The sequence below is a fragment of the Nyctereutes procyonoides genome, unplaced genomic scaffold (assembly GCF_905146905.1).
Source record: "Nyctereutes procyonoides isolate TBG_1078 unplaced genomic scaffold, NYPRO_anot_genome, whole genome shotgun sequence".
Taxonomy (NCBI): Eukaryota; Metazoa; Chordata; class Mammalia; order Carnivora; family Canidae; genus Nyctereutes; species Nyctereutes procyonoides.
Window position 1 is genome coordinate 48,076,943 of NW_026575125.1, and position 19,063 is coordinate 48,096,005.

The 19,063-nt window shown below is 42.6% G+C and overlaps 1 protein-coding gene across 2 annotated transcripts in view; it reads left to right on the plus strand.

Moving 5' to 3' along the window:
* HDAC8 (histone deacetylase 8) overlaps positions 1 to 19,063 on the plus strand; it is a 223,363-nt gene that overhangs the window by 175,304 nt on the left and 28,996 nt on the right. For both annotated transcript variants that reach the window (XM_055338986.1, XM_055338987.1), the window contains one exon: positions 18,849 to 18,954. In XM_055338986.1, coding sequence (XP_055194961.1) covers positions 18,849 to 18,954 — 106 coding nt within the window. The remainder of the gene's footprint in view (positions 1 to 18,848; positions 18,955 to 19,063) is intronic.

Here is a 19,063-nt window from a genome sequence, read left to right on the forward strand (position 1 = left end):
TTTGAAGAAATGTAGGTGTAAATCTTCATAACCTTGAATTAGCTTCTTTAATATGACACCAAATGCCCAAGGTACCAAAGGGGGAAAAAAACAGATAATTGTGCTTTTATCACAGGAAAAAAGAAAGAAAAAACATAAACTGGACTTCATCAAAATTAAATACCTCTGGGTTTCAAAGAACACTATCAAGAAAGTGAAAAAACAACCCACAGAATGGGAGAAAATACTTCCAAATCATAGGACTGATAAGAGACTTTTATCCAGAATGCATTTTAAAAACTCACACAAACTCAATACTAAAAAACAAAATAATACAATTTAAAAATGGGCAAAATGATATGAATCAACATTTCTGCAAAGAAGACATACAAATGGCCAATAAACAAATGAAGAAATGTTTAAAATCACTAGTCATTAAAGAAATGCAAATCAGAACTACTATGAGATGCCACTCCACTCTTACTAGGATAACTATAATCAAAAAGACAGACAATAGCAAGTGTTTGCAAGGATGTGAAGAAATTGGGACCTTTGTACATTACTGATGGGAATGTAAAATGGTGTAGCCTCTTTGGAAAATAGCCTAGCAGTTCACAAAGTTAAACATAAAGTTATCAAATGACCCGGATATTTTAGTTCTGGATATTTATCCATGTATGTTCACACAAAAACTTACAAAATTTCATAGCAGCATTATTTATAATGGCCAGAATGTAGAAACAGCTCAATGTTCATCAACTGATGAATGGATTAACAAATGTATATCTATACAGTGGAATATTATTCAGCCATAAAGAGGAACAAATGATTGATAGATACTACAATGTGGATGAATCTTGAAACATCACATTAAGTGGAAGAAGCCAGACACAAAAGACTATGTGTTATATGATTCTATTTATAATAAATATCCAGAATAGGCAAATCCATAGAGATAGGAAGCATAATAGTAATTGGTAGGGCCAAGGAGAAGGGGAAATGAATGCTTCATGAATACAGGGCTTTTTTTTTCTGGAATGGTGAAAATATTCCAGAATTAGTGGTGATGGTTGCATAATCTTGGAAAAAAGACTACTTTTGAATATCTAAATTGTGTATTCTAAAAGGGTGAATTATATCCTCAAGGGGGAAAATAGAAGGATAGATTTGGCCTGTGGGCCATAGTTTTCCAATTCCTAGTTCTACAGCAATGGTTTTTGGAGTCATACAGATCAGAGCTCTGTGACCTTGGACAAGTGACTTAACAGGTTTACGCCTCACTTTTCATCTTTCTATAATGGGGATATCCACAGGATCTCTCTCATATTGTGTGAGAATAAAGTTAGGTCAAATATAAACTCCATAATAGCATTCTTTCTCTTGGGCCTAGCACTGGCTTGTGTTAAATATACATGAATGAGTAAATAAAGCATTTAGCACAGTCACTGGCTCACAGTAATAAATAATAATAGCAAACTATTCTAAGTGCTTTGAGAACTTTATCTCATTTTAATACATAGTGTTATCATCATCCCCATTTTCCAGATGAGAAAACTGAGGCACAGGTAGTGTAAGTAACCTGCCCAAAACCACACAGCTATCAAATGGCAGAGCCAAAATTAAAATTCAGGTCGTCTGGCTCCAGAATCCCTGAAATAAATTTTGAGTGTGAATATGATTATCATCATCAACCAGTTTAATACATATCCAAGTATACTGATTCCCACTTTTCCCTATAGTATCTGAGCACACACTAGCACTTCTCCTTCCCCAGCATTTAATTTAAGGTAAGGATGCTCCCCAAGTCTCTGATGTTCTGCTAGGAAGCATATTCATTCTTGTTGTTTATGTACTGTCTGTCTCTTCCACTGGAATGTGAGCTGCTCTATCTCCTTTGCCTACCAAATGTACACATTTGTATTGCCTGGCTATAGGGGGCACCCAATAAACATTCTTAAGTAAATGAATCAGTGAAATAAATAAGGTCCTGGGAGCTGTGGGGAAGACAGGTCCAACCCCAGGAGCTTATAGGCTAGTGGATGACCTAACACATGGACATGAGCATCTATCACACTCTGTCTCCTCTCTTCTTTCACTTCCTGCCTTCTCTCCCAGAACTTTCAGACTGTATGTGCCCTGACCATTCAGATTCCCTATTCTCTTGCACACGTTTCTCCACCCCGCCAGGACTTCACACTCCTTGACAGTGGCCCATGTTCCAACATACATCTGCCACTCTCCTGGCTCTGCCCATCCAAACGTCTCATTCCCAATAACTGCCTATACCCACCTGCGGCATCTGCTGTGTGTTGTTAGCATGATCAAACTAATTTTCACTAATGTATGAATCCTGCCAGAGCAATCTAGGGTATGTGATTTCTTTAAACATTTTGTTCTGGGAACTTTCAAACATATACACAGTAGAGAGAAGAGTATAATGACACACACACCCCCACCCCTGCCATGTACCCATCACCCAGGTTCAACAATTATCAACATTCTGCCATTCTTATTTTTCCTATTCCCCATTTTTTATTGAAGCAAATCCCTAGTACTATGCCATTCCACAATTGCTGGCCTATAAATATTTCCATATGTTTCTCCAAAAGATAAGGACCTTTTCTTAACATAACTACAACACCAATACCAAACTCAACAAAATTACTAATTCCTTAATATCATCTGATACCAGTCACTGTTGAGTTTTACCCAATTATCTCAAAAATACTTTCTGTATGGATTTGTTCAAATCAGGATCCAAACATGGCCCATACTTTAGGCATATGCTTTTTAGTGTTAAGGCCACTTGGTAGAATTTCAGGCCTCGAAGAGTCAGGACTACTCAGCCCAAAGCCTTTCTGAACATCCCAGATTTTCTAACCCTAGGAGCTTCAGGATGGCCTCTCCCTTGCTAGAGGAGGGAGCAAGCCATCCAAACCCCTCATCAGATCTTTGTTCCTCAATAAAGGATGTAGTGACTGTAACCTCAGAGTGAGATGAGGAGGGGAGCAAAAGGAGAGTCAGAGAAATGCCTTGAAACTAGCCTGCTCTGCCTCCTGTCCAGACAACCCCAAACCCCATTCCCATCCTGACTGACCTCAGAACTATTTGGTTCAGCTGTGTAAATATAATCATAATTACAGTCATTCCTGGGAGCTGCTTTCCATTATGCCTAATTACAGTACAGCACAATAATCATTAGGTGTATCATTAAAGATGTGTCAGATTGACTTTGTCATGAGTTTTATTTGATTTCCATTCAAAACTGCACCAGTACGCACAGGCATCAGAACTTGTTGCTCCTAGTCCCTACCAGGGAGCAGGAGACCAGCTGTCTGCAAGCCAGCAGCTAAGCATCTATCTCATCCAGTTCCATCCTGTCCCCTCTTATCCCAACCCCTCTCCTCCCATTCCATCCCATCCTTTCTACTCTGTGTTCACTGGTTTCCCTGTAGCCCAGGCCAAAGGTGCCTGCCTGTCCTTCCTCTCTTCCCCTCCACAGGCTGCATATCTGAGCTTGAGGCAGAATGATTCACACTTACAAACAGAAACCAGCAAAACAACAAAACCCTGCAGGCTCTGCCAGCATCAACTGCTGCTTTCCCTGTCCACAGGGATCTCAGTCAAACTTCTTATTGACTCAGTGCATGCAACATCTTCATTATTCTCCCCATTTGGGGGATAGGGAATGTGAGATAAGTCAATGTGTCCAAAGTCACTGAGTTCACCATTAGCAGAACCAAGAGAACCAGAGGCTGTGGCTATTGAGCTTCTGTGGGAGCCAAGGCCAGGTCAGGCTCTGTCGATGAGCATTCCTCTCTGCTAATGGGTGTATTTTCAATTTTCAAATGTACTAAATGATGCTGCTGGGCAACTTCCTGAGAAGCAAGCACATGAGAGTTGAGGGATGGGAGTGGAGAACCATACTTTTCCAGCTCGCGTTTGCAGGCTGTGGGAACCAAGCCAATAGCCTGGACCAGAAAGCCTCCCAGACCCTGGTACATTCTCAGGCTGCCCCTGCCAGTGGGTTTCTTGCTGCCCGCCAACACCAAGGCAGTCACTAATCAGGCAAACCAGTGTGGAAGAAGCATGTATGCCATATCAAATCTTTGCCTAATGAGCGTTCCCTTGGGGTCCTGTGCAGATCCAATAAATGAATTCAGTGCATGTAAGCTCAAATGCTCATTTGTTCAGCCAGCCTTGAATGAGAGCCATCTTTGTGCCCTGCTCTGTGCTAAGTAAAGCTACCATGGGCTTCTTGCTTCTGAGAGCTGCACCCACAGTCTAATGTGGAAGAAGGGCATGTAAACAAATATGCCAGAGAAAGCCAGAGGACTATAAAAGGCCTTGCATAAGCACAGAGGAGGGAATAAGGAACTTCACCTTTGGGAAGTCCACAAAGACTTCAAAGATGTTACATTTCTGAGTCTCGAAACCTGAGTAGAAATGGTCTAGGCTGAGAAGGGAGGGCCGAGCATTGTTTCCAAAGAGAACAGAAAGACAGGACAATGCAACAGAGCATGAAGGAACCCAGGACCCTTTTGCAGATGGAAGGTCAACGACTTTCCATTAAGGTATCTCAAGGCCTTAATAATTTAAAGTCAAACTTCCAGATGGACCATCACTCTAGTTTACTGATTTGCCAAGACCTTTGCTTCCCCGCCCTGCTTTTGTGGCAGCCTTTTGGCTTTTTTGTTCCTTTGCATTTAACTTAAAAATTGATGCCAAAATACGCCGTTTCAATTTGTTCATTCTAAATTTTGCACCGATCACACTGGCCTACTGAATGGTTTAACTATATGCTCTAAGCTTCTCAGAAAACAAAAGGAGTCCTTTTTTCCTCCTAGAACCAAACCCAAGGAAGCAGGGCCTGCTGTGGGGAAGGATAGTACAAAATCTCTGAGGACACCTGGACTCCATGTGCTAGGCCTTTGTTGCCCTATGTCTGTTCTCAACCAAATGGCCTGTGTGTTTAGCTGCTGACTGCCATCTTCATTAGAGGGACATTAAAACACTGTTGGTTTGGGGCACCTGGATGTCTCAGTGGGAAGAGCATGCAACTCTTGATCTTGGAGTCGTGGGTTTGAGCCCCACATTGGCTGTAGAGATTACTAAAAAATAAATAAATAAACTTTAAAAAAACAGTGCTGGTCTAAGTATGGCAAGGTAATGAATCATCCTTCTGTGAACTCTTAAATAAACTATTGGGGATGAGTCACAGTATACCTTTATTAATTTGCTGAAGAATGTTAGCCACATCTAGAGCATTGAAGGGACCCAATAGCCCCAAGTTACAGTTTTTGTAATCAAAGTGAAACCCCCTCCATTGGTCTGGCCTCTAGAACTTTTCACAAAATTTTTTCCATTGATCCTCATAAACAGCCCTTTAAAGCTGGCAGGGCAAAGATTTGTGTTCCCATTTTACCAATGTGGAGACTGAGCCTTGAGGGGTTAAGTGATTCCAAGTGGTTCCAAAGATTGAAAACCAAACTCCCAATCACATTGCTGGGAGCTTTTCTACTGCCCAGAGCTGCCTGCTGCTGAGCCAGCCTTTCCTTTATATTGGGGTGGATGTGAGTAGAGGCAGCTCACTCATTCATGGGACATCTGACTGAGGTTAAGCACACAGTCTATAGGCTCCTTGTACTGTTCACAGCACAGTCGCCTTAAGAATGACCTCCAGATGTTTGCCATGTTAGCACCAAACTAGCACAGTAGATAGAGTGATAAAGACCAATCTCAGGAAGCAAATACCCCTCCAAGATATAAGTCATTTACTCCCTTCTTTCCAGCAGGATCAGGTTCAACCTGCATAAATCTATTTTAGTGTATTTTAATTGCTTGTAAACTAAGTGTTTCCTGGATATGCCACTGACCATGAATAATTAGAATCATTTCAATGACTGGGTTTTTGAAAGTGAATGGGAGGGAGACAAAAAGGGGCTGCTTAGAAGGGAGAGTCATTTGTTAAAAGGCTGAGTGGGAACATTGTCTGAGCCTTCTCCAGTTTTGTATTTTTCATGATGTCACTAGAGCCGCCTGTTTTTCAGCTACTCTGGCTGCCCTTCATTTTTTATGCATCTCTCAAGTTAAGTAATGCCAGCTGCTGATGACTGGGCCCAAGTGGCCACATGTCAGAGTCATTCATTCACTCAGCAAAGATGTATGGAGCACCTACTATGTACCAGGCCCATACCACATTTCAAGGATGAAGAAAAGAATAAAGCCCAGTTCCCAACCTTAAGGAGAACACTGCCCAGAGTGGGAAACAGGCATATAAACAAGCAATTACACTCTAATGTGATAAGTGCCAGAATAGAGAAGTTCACAATGAGCTGTGGGAATCCAGAGGGGGAGCCTGCTCCATCTGGGGGAGTTGGGGCTCGTACAGGAGAGAAGCAACATTTAGCAAGGGCTGAAGGGAAGCAGAAGAGTCAATCAGATAAAGAGGAGTGGGAAGAGTGGCTACAGTTCAGTGTGGCTACAGTGTAGGGATTATGGCGTGGACCATGGTATAAGACTTGAGAAGTCAGTTGGATCAGACTGTAAAGGCCTTTGTATGTCCTGCTTTTAGAGTTTGGACTTGGCCCTACAGTCAGTGGGGAGCCAATCACAGTTTTTTTTAAATATTTTATTTATTTATTCATGATAGACACACACAGAGAGAGAGAGAGGCAGAGACACAGGCAGAGGGAGAAGCAGGCTCCACTCAGGGAGCCTGATGTGGGACTCGACCCAGGGTCTCCAGGATCAGGCCCCGGGCTGCAGGAGGTGCTAAACCACTGAGCCATCCAGGGATCCCCGCAACCAGTTTTTTAGGTAAGGGGAATGACATGATCAGATCTGAATTTCTGACAGAAAACTTAAGGAGGGCGGGGAGACCAAGAAATCAGTTAGAGGCTGACTCAGAGAGCACTTCTTTGCTTTGTCTTCCCCTCTGTACTCCAGGAGCTCCTTGTCTGCACATCTATCATGGCACTTACCACAAAGCATTAGAATTAGAGTTTCCACGGCTGTCTCCCCATCTACTCCTTGAGGGCAGAAGCTGGGTCTCATTCATCTCTTTGTGCCCAGAACCTGGTACGCAGGAGTGCTCAGGAGATGTTGGTATCAAGTGAATGAGAAAACAAATGAATCAATCAGTTCTAAGCAAATACAACCCTGATTTGCTCCCAAGTAACCACTCCGATGGATATGTCAGAGACAAATCCTACTCTGATGTATCAAGTCCATCCATGACTTTTCCACTGACTCTGCCAAGCCCATCAGTCTATCAATCTCATCACAAAAAGAAGATGTGCTTACAGAGAAGACAAGAAAGTTGCTTACAGAGCTGTGCTGGTGCTGGTTATGACCCAGTACTCTGTTCTTTCTCATAAATTAATTTGTGATGACTTTTCTAAAATATATCTTCATTCTTTCTCTGCCTTTCTTACCTTCTCTCCCCTCCTATTTAAATCTTACTCATCTTTCAAGGCCAATTCAGTTTCCAATCTCCTCCATGAAATCTTAAACATTACCCATCCCCTACACTCAGAATTAAGAATTCCTACTCGAGTTTCCATAGCTCTAGAGAAATGATTCACCTCTAATTCTCATCTTCTTGTAGTTACTCCTTTAGATGTCTGCCTTCTCTACTAGACTGTAAGCTCCTCAAGGCCAGGGATTGTCTGCTTCATCATTGTCTTCCCAGCACCTCCCACCCTGCATCCTACCCAAACACATAACCAGTGAGTGTTTTCAAACAGTAACCAAAACATATTGCTAGTTATCCAGCTTCCCCCTGAGAAAAACTCTGTCTTCTTGCACATGGTTAGACATGTTTTTTTTCTTTCACCTGACAAATGGAGAGGGAAAAAAATCATTACTCATCAAACAATGAGAATGTCTCATAAAAATGAGATCCCCTAATCTCTATCCCTGAATCCCATATCACCTTAGGTATTTTGAAAGCACAAAATCCTGTGCCTCTAAGTACAAGCAGACTGACCCATTGACGGTCGTAAGGTCAAACCTTTTTGCTGAGGAACTTACTGTATGATGGAACTCACCTATGGTGCTGAGTGAACAAAAAGAGAAGATGAACATTCTCTTTGGAAAGACTTGTACTGTATTTGCTCCACTTGGAATGCATTAAGCATCACATACCAAGAATTCAAGGTTTCCAGGTAGAAATGTCCAGCAGACAGTTATAAATGCAAGCCAGAGCCTGGGGATAAATAATGAACACATGGATGTAGGATCTCCTGCATATAAGTGATTAAAACAACAGCAAGAAGTATAAACTCTTGCAGAGAGAGGGGAAAAAGCTGAGAGCAAAACCCAAGGCACCTGTTAAGAGACAAGTGAAGGAAGATGACCCAGGGAAGGAGACTGAGAAGGAAGAGCAGTGGTGATGAAAGAGAAGATAATGCCACAAATGAGGGGGGTAGTTGATGACATGTGCTGGAAAGAGATCAAATAGGATAAGTGATAAGTGAAAAGAAGACAATAGGTTGGCAATTAGGAGGTCACTCTTGGTCTCCTAAAGCAGGTATAGCAAATATAGGACACATATGACTACATCTCCCCAGCCCCCACACTGACACCATGTACCTCCGTGAATTACATGACAAAGTGATTGTGGAATTTTTTTTGATGAACCTAGACACAGCCTCAGAACCCTTCCCAATACAGTACCCCAAGCAGCTACTACCTATCAATCAGAGTTGCCAACAAGCTGAAATCTCTTTGTCATCCTTTTTCTATAAAACATTTCACTGGAGATGTGAGGAAGAAGACAGACAGCTGTAGACTAAAGTGTCTGAGAAATGAAGTGGTCCAGGTGGTGAAAAAAAGAGAAATTTGAATAAGTTCAGGAGTGAAGGTATAGACAGAGGGCAGTTGCTTGGAGTAGTATAAAGATCAAGCCAAGGGAGCATTTACCAATCTGCCAGTAGAATCCATTTTCAAGGTCATCTTAATACTTGTCCAGCAGCCAGCCAGGTAAAGCAATATCTCTATACTCTCCCCTCTTACATTCCCACCCTTGGCTTAAGGAAAAGTTGATGTAAAAAAAAAGCTTCATGTGTAGGCTTGTTTCCAAAATACTCATTTAATTAACAGAGACATATGGTATAACCAAAGTTGGCCCTGCACATATTTCTGAAGGAGGAATTCTCTCTAATAGTGGAAATGTGAGGACCAGCAGTGATGTGGGGAAGGTATTAGTCTTGGCCAGACCCTTTCCCAAACCCCTGAAACTACCCTAGTCAAGTGGCAGCCACCCATCCTTGTCTCTTCTGCCACCTCCTCTGTACCTCTTTCCTTCCCTCAACAATGTACTCCATATTCATCTCTTCTCCTTTCTGTCACCTTTGTCCCCCTGCCTTTCTTGTTCGATCCCACCACTTCCAATTCCTCATTCCCTTTAATTTTTTTAATCCCTTTCATTTGGGGGTATCCTTCTCTTCTTGATCTCTCTGCCCTCTTCCTGATTTCAGGGTTTGTAGATACAGAATAAGCTCTTTGGAACTCACCCTCATGCAGTCTCAAGGGGCATTTTTAAAGAAATCTAATTTTACTACTGTCCACTACATGCAGAACTCCTGTTTCTTTACACAGTTGATAAAACACAATAAAATAATATTATGATCTAGCATTAAATAACATTTACTGAGCATTCACTATGCTCCAGGCACTGTTCTAAGTGCTTTACATGAATTAATTCATTTATTGTCACAACAACTCTGTAAGGTACATTCTGTTACTGTCCCCATTTTACAAATAAAGAAAGGCAAGACACAACAGTCAGGTGACTTATCTAAGGCCATACAGCTAGTAAACGGTGGAGCAAAAATTTAGGGCTCATCCCGTAATACTCCAGAAAGCTCACTTTTTTAACCATGCTGATTGCTTCATGGTGTAATGGAAAGCCCAACTGGGCTGGAAGTCCAAAGCCATGGTTAAAGTTTGTATCTGTTACTCAGCACCTAATAGAACACGCACAAACACAAACACACATATACACATAACCACATAACACACACAAATTACTGTGGATTGACCTTAGTGAATAAATAATACACTAAAGGGTCATATATATGTGTTCATGAAGCCTATAAGTACTTTAGGTAGTGAAATAAGGCTAGTTAACACTGGACATATGCTTTGTTTAAACAATTGGTGTTCAAATAAGCTAACATTCCCCCGGTTTACCTGATTATTTTGCTTAATAAACGTTTTATATACCAATAGTTAAAATGCCATTAAAACATCTGAATAATAAAACTATTTCCATGGCATATTCATTCATTCACTCATTCATTCAAACATTTTTGGGCACTGGAGCCTCACCATAAAACAGTTCTTTTTTTTTTTTAAGATTTTATTTATTCGTGAGAGACACGGGGAGAGGGAGGAGCAGGCTCCATGAAGGGAGCCCGATGTAAGACTCAATCCTGGGTCTCCAGGATCACTCCCTGGGCTGAAGGCGGCACTAAGCTGCTGAGCCACCCGGGCTGCCCCCATAAAACAATTCTTAAGTGCTAACTCTGTGTCCAAGGGATGAAATGATTAGTGCAGATGGAATACAGATGTAGTCTAGATGGGATGCTTGGTTTCCATCCTCATGTCCACTGTGGTAACGTCTTATCTCCAACAGCCGTATCTTCCTAACCTCTCTTGGTTATACACTGAACACTCCTAATTCCCCATTCCCCTGCCTACAAGCAATTGCCTTTGATGTGCTGCTTCCTGCCAGTTCAGTCCAACAGCTGATGGGGTTATTATTTTTGTTTGTTTGTGTTATAAAGCCATGGTAATAAAATGTACCCCTAATAATACCACTGCAATTTTATGTTCTTAAAATGTACCATAAATGATATATATAATAACTGAATTTCCTGTAAACAGAATTTTTTTCTGGGGAAAGGAGAACTTTTTTGTTTCCATCATGGTTGGGCCAAGGCTCTTTGATGGAGTAATTGGCGATATAGGAAAGGCTGAGAAGCATCATACAAGACCATATTATGGCTCAAAGCACTGGTGCTATGTTATTCTGGTTGTGATGAGTTCTGTTCACAGAGTAATTCAGGACAAGAAATGCTCTTCCTGGTTAGGGCCCACGTCACAGTCACCAGCCAACTTCCCCAGCTGAAAGCAGAGTAAAGTCTCAGGGATCTATAAGAGGGATTGGCACAGGGGGTCCTGGTCGTCTCAGTCAAGTGTCTGCATTCTGCTCAGGTTATGATCCCAGGGTCCTAGGATCAAGCCCCGCATTGCATATGGCTCCCTGCTTGGGTAGAGTCGGCTTCTCCCCCCCTCCCCCTCCCCCTTGCTTGTGTGCTCTCTGGTACGCTGTCTCTCTCTCTCTCTCTCTCTCTCTCATAAATAAATAAATAAATAAATAAATAAATAAATAAATAAATAAAATCTTTAAAAAGAAAAAGAGGAATTGGCACAGACCTTAGGCTTACCCTAGTGGAATCAAGTCTAATTTTTAGGAAAAGGTAAACCTTGAGTTAACAATGAAAAATTTTAGAGGGGCTTGGAGTATTATAAAAAGAGGGCTGGCTAGAAGCAGTATAACTGTTTCCCCTACCGACTAGGAGAAAGGAATACTGATTTAACCACGGGAGCGTATTCCTTTAAGCATCTTCCTCATGCTGAATCTCATCCCTAAGACTGTGAGATTTCACTTTACTGTTCTCTGTCTTCCTCTCTAGCTGTTCTTTTCTTGCCTATTCATTGGATCTTTTTATCCCCCTACCACGTTAGTCCTCAGCCATGACCTCACTTCCATACACCATCATCACATCTTCAGCTGCCTGCTAGGCATAGTGATCCAGATTCCCTTATATAATCTCAAACCCAACTAAACCCAATCCCATCACCTTCCCCTAGCCATACTAGCTCTTTATGCTAATTTACCCCAGCTCTGTCAGTGGCACAGGAATTCTCCAGCTCAGCCAGACTCAAAACCTGGGAGTCAACTTTGACTTCTCCATTGTCTCCTTTCCTCCCCATCCAATCAATTACAAAAGTCCTGGTGACGACAAATACCCATCATTTGCTTCGACGTGGATTGAACTGGAGGGTATTATGCTGAGTGAAATAAGTCAATCGGAGAAGGACAAACATTATATGGTCTCATTCATTTGGGGAATATAAAAAATAGTGAAAGGGAATAAAGGGGAAAGGAGAAAAAATGAGTGGGAAATATCAGAAAGGGAGACAGAACATGAGAGACTCCTAATTCTGGGAAACGAACAAGGGGTGGTAGAAAGGGAGGTGGGGGGGTGACTGGGTGACGAGCACTGAGGGAGGCAGTTGATGGGATAAGCACTGGGTGTTATGCTATATGTTGGCAAATTGAACACCAATAAAAAAAAAAAGTTCTGGTGAGTCTACCTTTACAATGTCTCTTTCCCATTCTCTCCACCTCCACAACAATCACCCTTGTTCAAGCCCTTGTTATCTCTCCCTTGAACTATTGCAAAAGCTACCACACTGGTCACCCAGCCTTTCTATGCTTGCTCCCAGGTTTCCTAAGGCACAGATCTAATCCTGAGGCTGCCCCCAGTGCTTGTTACAGCAAGTCCTGTCTCCTCAACCTGGGATTCAGGCCTCTCATGCTCTCCTTTGCCAACTTCAGCTAACCCACAATCCTTGCTGGTCCCCAGATTTGTCCAGCAGTCTCTTGCTTCCACTGACTACCTCCCAGCCCATCCCATTCCTGCCAGTTTGCAATCACCCTGTCTTTCAAGACCCTAATTCTCTCTACTGGATGAAAATTTTCTTGGAATCCCAAACACATTTTATCTTCTTCATTCAACAAACATGAATTGAGCACCTGTTATTTTCCAGGCCCTATGCTAGGAGTCATAGGTAAGATAAATATGAATAAAACAGTATTCTTCCCTTGTGGAGCTCTGGGGCCAGAAAGACAAACATAACTAACTCTAAATCCCTATCAGGCTGCCTCCGACTCCTATCCTATGGGCCCTTCTCTTCAGCCTATAAATATACTTAAGACCTTCTCATCTTAAATCATCCACCTTACCCCAGCCCTACCCCATGTCAAACTCTTAAAATAAAAAGTATACTGATGGTATCATCATTTTCATCTCCACTTCCTCCTGTTCTGACTCTCCAGTCCACTCCAGTCAGGCCTTGTCCACACCCTCCACTGACTTGACTACAGCAAAGTTCTGCTTCCCATGGACAATTCAGAAGACTGCCTTCCTTTTACTTAATATCTCTGTAATATCTCAAATTGTCGCCAGAACTGTTCCCACTCCCTCTGTCCACCTCTGAAGTATTGGCTGTTCTCCATGATTCTTTCTTTGTTTCTCTTCCCTTCTCTCTCTGCAGTAAGCCTCTCCTGCCAGCCAAGGCAGTTTGTCGGCAATTCTTATCCAATTTGTTTGTCACTAATAACCCCCAAATCTCTAAAATGTATCCTGTATCATAGGCCCAACATGTCCCCTAAATACCAGAGCACTATATCATTAGAATCCTGACCCTCAAAATGCTTCCTGCTGAACTCCCCACATACACATATACCTTACCACAAGCCCTTGTCCTCTGCCTGGACTCCTCATCTCATTAATGCACTTCTTACAAAGTCAAGAAATCCTTGACTCTCTCTTCTTCTTTCTTACTTTCCACATCTAATTTATTGTTCAGTCCTATTGATGATATTTTTTCAGTTTTTCAATCTCTCCATTCCTCCCACAACTGTTATGGTTCATGCCCAGATACCACTCATCATGGCTCTACACCAGCCTTCTCACTGGTCTCCCTACTTGCATTTCTCCCCTCAAATGCTGTTCCATTCTCCACCCTGTAGCCAATGAGTCTTCTAAAGGAAACAGGTGACCTATCCATTCCTTCATTTATAAACTCCCCCAGGTTTTCATTTCCTTATCCCACAAATAGTTATTTACCAACTACTAGGCACAAGCACTGCTTTGGGAACTGGCAATACAGCAGGGAGCAAAACAATGTTCTGCCCTCATGAACCTTCTAGTCTGGAATAAGGCCAAATGCCTGAGTGCGGGGAGTGGGCAGCACCTACTGTGAAACTCATGCTTGCCTTCCCAGACTCATGTCCTAATTCTCCTTATGCCCTACCCTCAAGCCATATCAGATTAATTTCAATGCCTAAAATGTTCTATTCTGTTCCATGCTCCTTGCCTTTGCCCAGGCTCTCTTGGGAATGCCTCCCTCCCAACCACCATACCCTATTTGCAGACTACGCCCCCCTACACAATCATTTTTCCTGAGGTAATTTAAAGGCTTCCTATAGGTAGTGCTGATCTCCAGAATGACCTGGGTTCAAACCTCAGCACTACACATGCTATGTGACCTCTGTCAAGTTATCTGACTATTCTGCACTTCAAATCTTCATCTTAAAATGGAAATAATTATAGTACCCCCATATGGGTTGGTTGTGAGAACTAAGTTAGTCAGTCTATAAAAAGTGCTGAGACACTTTAGGTGCCTGATACATATAAGCCTTTAATAAATGTTTTTCTTACTTTTATCTTTAGTCTTATTGTTGTACCTCTCATCACACTATTCTATAATAACTCTTCCTACTAAACACGTCTTACTGTCTTTGTAACCCATGAACTTACTTGGTCAAGCATGTAGTAGGAAGAAAGAAGGATAAAAGGATTGGCAGCTCCAGGTCTATGACTTGGTTTCCTGTGACCAAAATGAATTATGAGGCAATAAAAGCAAATTTAAGACTTCTTCTAAATATCTTCTTGACTGAATATCTAAGTGTATATATACTGTTTGCATTGCATGAGCAATAGCTAGAAAGGAGTGATGAAGAAAAGTGCCTTGAGCTGGGCTGACCTGAATGAGAACTGAGCTATTTCATTTTTTTATTAATTGACTTTTGGGTCCAGAAAGGATCAACTACCCTACAGTCGCCATTACCTTCAGTTCCCATCCCTCAGCCCCACTTCATACTTTCCATTTGCCTCCTTCCTACTACTGTGTTCCCCTCAAAAAAGTATAAACTGAAACTCAAAAAGCAAAAGGAGTGCTGAGGGAAAAGGGGAAACAGTGGAGAAGGGTTAGCACTTCCCTCCTTCCTTTGCTGAGATCAAAGTCAGCATTTTGACTGGAAGGCCAGCTGGCCTCTTTTATCCCCACTCCACCTGTCTGGGAATGGGACTGCTGCCTGCCCATTTCCTTTCCTCTTCAGGGCTGCAGGGCAGTTTCAGGGTGGGGCCTCGAGCTATTTCTAGTGCTGGCCAAATCCCTCCACCCCACTATCTCCTTTGCCTTATGTGATCAGATTTCCTTTCCACCTCTCCAGTAACAAGTGGCGGGAGCATAGGGCAGGAAACAGTGAGAGAAGTCAGTTTCTCCACAGGCCCTAGGTGGAGCTAACCGTTTAAGCAAGTGGAGAGGACGCTGGGGCAGCTGGGCTTTGTCTAGCAGGAGGAACAGATTCTTCTTTCTGCATAGCCACCCCAAGTAGTTGGCCCCAAATCCCCCAGGGTATGGGTGAGGCACCAGTTAGGTAAGGGCCTCTTGCCTCAGGAAAAGGGAATTCACATTGACTGAAGTCCTACTATGTTCTGGGCCCTGTGCTAGGCCCTTTTGTTTATATCATCTCAGTGGTTTCTAACAACCCAGCCAGGTCAGCATTTAATATCATTCCTCTGGTAGCAATGACAAAAGAGAGATTAAGCAGCTCGCCTGAGGCACAGGACTAAATCCTGATAGAACATCCAGCTCTGTCTGAATCTAAAGCCAGTGCTCTTTCCACCTCATCATGCTGCCTCAAGAGTCCAGAAAAGCTGTTAATACCATGAGTTGGCTCTTTGCATTATTCCACAGAATTAACTGAACAGCCAGCTAAATCTTTTGTGAATGAATTTCATTTAACATAACTTTAAAATAAAGGTCTAAGGGGAACCTTTGATGACTTGAGTTCAATTCTACAAAGAGTGTATGACAGAAGTTTCTGCCTTTGCAGAGTTCAAACTCTAGTAGAAAAGGGTTAACGAGTGCCAAAATAAAAGCATGATATAACACAGAAACAGAGAAATGCCATGAGAGAGACAGAGGGGGAAATAGGGCAACACCTTTGCCTTAGATATAGCCTCTCCCTTCCAGGTGCCCATCCCCTCCCTTGGCCCCAAACAAAGCCTCCTAAGGCTGGGACCAGCCAGCTGCCATGTTGAACTTGATCACAAAACAGAGACTTTCTTAAATCATCAATGTCCCCTAGCCTAAGAATAATGCCAATAAAAAAAAATAAATAAAAATAAAAAGATAAAAGAATAATGCCAATAAGCAGGACCTGGGCATAATATTTCATTGGCAAAGGTGGAGAGATGTCTAAGAACCCAGGCTTGGTTATTACCTGCAACCAGCCTGCCTCAGCAAAGAATGGGTAAATAATGAGTTAGTTAAAGCCAGGTGCTAATGCAGCCAGATCAAGAGCCTTAATCCCAGTCAAACTGAGTTCTGTTACATAGGAGTCAGTTCTGGCCCCAGCTGACCATCTTGCAACCGTGTGCTCTTAAAGAAGGAACTAAAGCAGTAGAGTATGGGTAACCACATTGTAGGCACTCACAGTGCAGGCATATTGTTTCAAACACTCAGCCCTAAACAGACAGCTCACAACACGTCTTGCTGACGGAGGATCAACAGTGTTCCTCTGCCTTCATAGATGGAGGCAGAACATTCTCCCCTCCTATACAGGGAGGCATCCTGCCTCTGATTTTTTTAAAAGATTTATTTATTCATGAGCGACACACAGAGAGAGGCAGAGACATAGGCAGAGGGAGAAGTAGGCTCCTTATAGGGGGCCCAAAGTAGGACTCAATTCGGGATCCGAGGATCATGCCCTGATCCGAAGGCAGACGCTCAACCGCTGAGCCACCCAGGCGTCCCCTGCCTCTGATTTTTATAGCACTTTGATGCTAGGGATTTGAGTCCTCTCACAGAGTGGCTACTGCATTGCATCTGTCTTTCTTCTATTGCTCTCTCTAAACCCGTCTTTCCATACCCGTGAAATGAGTGTACTACTTGACACCCCCTTGGAGGAAAAGAGGTCGCCTAAGGAGAGAGGGCAACACCTGTTTGAAACCTTCTTTTCTAGAGCCAAGCCCACGAGATCCTCGAACTTGGACTGAGGGGCCCTCCTTAGCTAAAAATACAAACTTCTCAAGTTTCTTTGATCATAATAGGAGGTTAGTTTCTGAATGTATCCCCCAGGTAACCCCTCTTGTGTTTTCCATATATGGGTTTGGTGAAGATGATCTCCACTCAAGGCTTCTTCTATCTCCAGAACTCAGAGCTTCAGGCATCAGAATGTAATTACTCCAGCAGGAGGCCCCTCTTTCCTTTCCATGTCCATCCATTTTTAAAAAGGCATTATAATTAACATTGAGAGAGTCTTGGACATTTTCCTTAAAATTAAGTGTGTAGAGTTTTCCATCATGGATGTGCAAAAGCCATCTACCCATCAAATTACCCATGAATTCCATAAAGATACTCTTAGAATCCTTAGAGATCTTCCACAACCTCTCCCATGGTGCCAGACATACTTCCAGACTCTGAACAAGGATAATTTCGTGGCAAATGCAATAACCCTGGGCTTCTCTCATGACACATATCCAGATCCCTTTTTTCATGCACTGTCTACCATTTTTCCCATGGAATTTGAATCCCCCTGTTTTACTTACTGCCTAACAGTATCACTATTGAAAGCATGTAACGTTAAGGACCATATGCTCTCTCTCCAGAGACTATGCACAAATACTATTTCTGTTAAAAACTAAGCTGAAATAGTAGTTTTGCATACTTCTCATTCAAAGACTTATCCCAATTGAATGATTCCCTTTGTCGTGGAGTGTTTTTCCCCAAGCGGGCCCTAATAGAGAAGCTGAATCAGATATTGTGACTTACCAGAGGTCACAAGGAATCATCTAGTGAGCTAGAAATAGAATCCAAAAACCTTTATTTTGATTCCCTGAATTTAAAAACAAATAAACTCTACTACAGAGAAAGAAAAATTGGAGAAACTACACTTGCTTGACATTCCTGGGTCAGGGAATTCAAGGCAACCAACACTAACAGGCAACTGCCATAGTCTGTGAGGATTAGGATGTGAATAAGACATAAATGCTGCCTGCCCTCAAGGAGCTGACATTCCAGTGCAGGGAGATCAGGTCACTTTTGAAAAACCTCTATCCAATGCAAAATGTGCTTATGAAGACTTAGTGGATCCCAGAGGAGATCGTGCCCATCTTCATAGTCTCCTCAGCAACCAGCACAGTGACCCACATGTGATATGCAGGCAAGCAATATTTGTTGAACAAGGGCCAAAAAAAGGGTACCAACAGAACATTCTGGGAGTTGTTAGAAAATAAGGGACAGCTTTGTGAAGGAGGTGACATTTGAGCTGTGCCTAGAAGGTTGGGGAGGTTTTACACAAGCAGCAGGAATTGGGGGGGGGTGCCTTTGCAGCCCAAACAAAGAGCAATGGCAAAGATCCTAAGGGGTGACAAAGCATGGTGTGATTTGGGAGAGCCCAGAGCAGGCCAGTGTGACTAGAGAACAAGAGGCAGTAAGAACTAAGGCTAGAGAAAAAAGTTAAGACCTAAGCAGAGAGAACCTTGAACAACAAGCTAAGTAATTTAGCAGTGAACTGTCACTGCAGGTTTTGAACAAGAGAAATGGTACTACAAGAACAGGGCTGCCTGCTCCATCATCCTGCTCAGCCCACCTGGGCCTCCCTTGCCTTGTCAATAGTGATGGTTTTCTTTTGATTGTTTCTGTGTGTATGTAGTTCGATTTGGAAGTTTTCTGTGGTTTAGCATTTTTTTTTTTTGGCCTTTCCCTTTTCCTTACAGTTTTTCACAGCATATGGTCCTGATTATGTGTTGGAAATCACGCCAAGCTGCCGGCCAGACCGCAATGAGCCCCACCGAGTCCAGCAAATCCTCAACTACATCAAAGGTGAGCACCACCCGTCAAGTCTTGCCCTCCTCATGCCACCCAGCTTGTGGTGGCCCATCAGTGGGGGCTTCCCTAAATACCATTTGTCTTTTGGTGGTTAATAATTTCA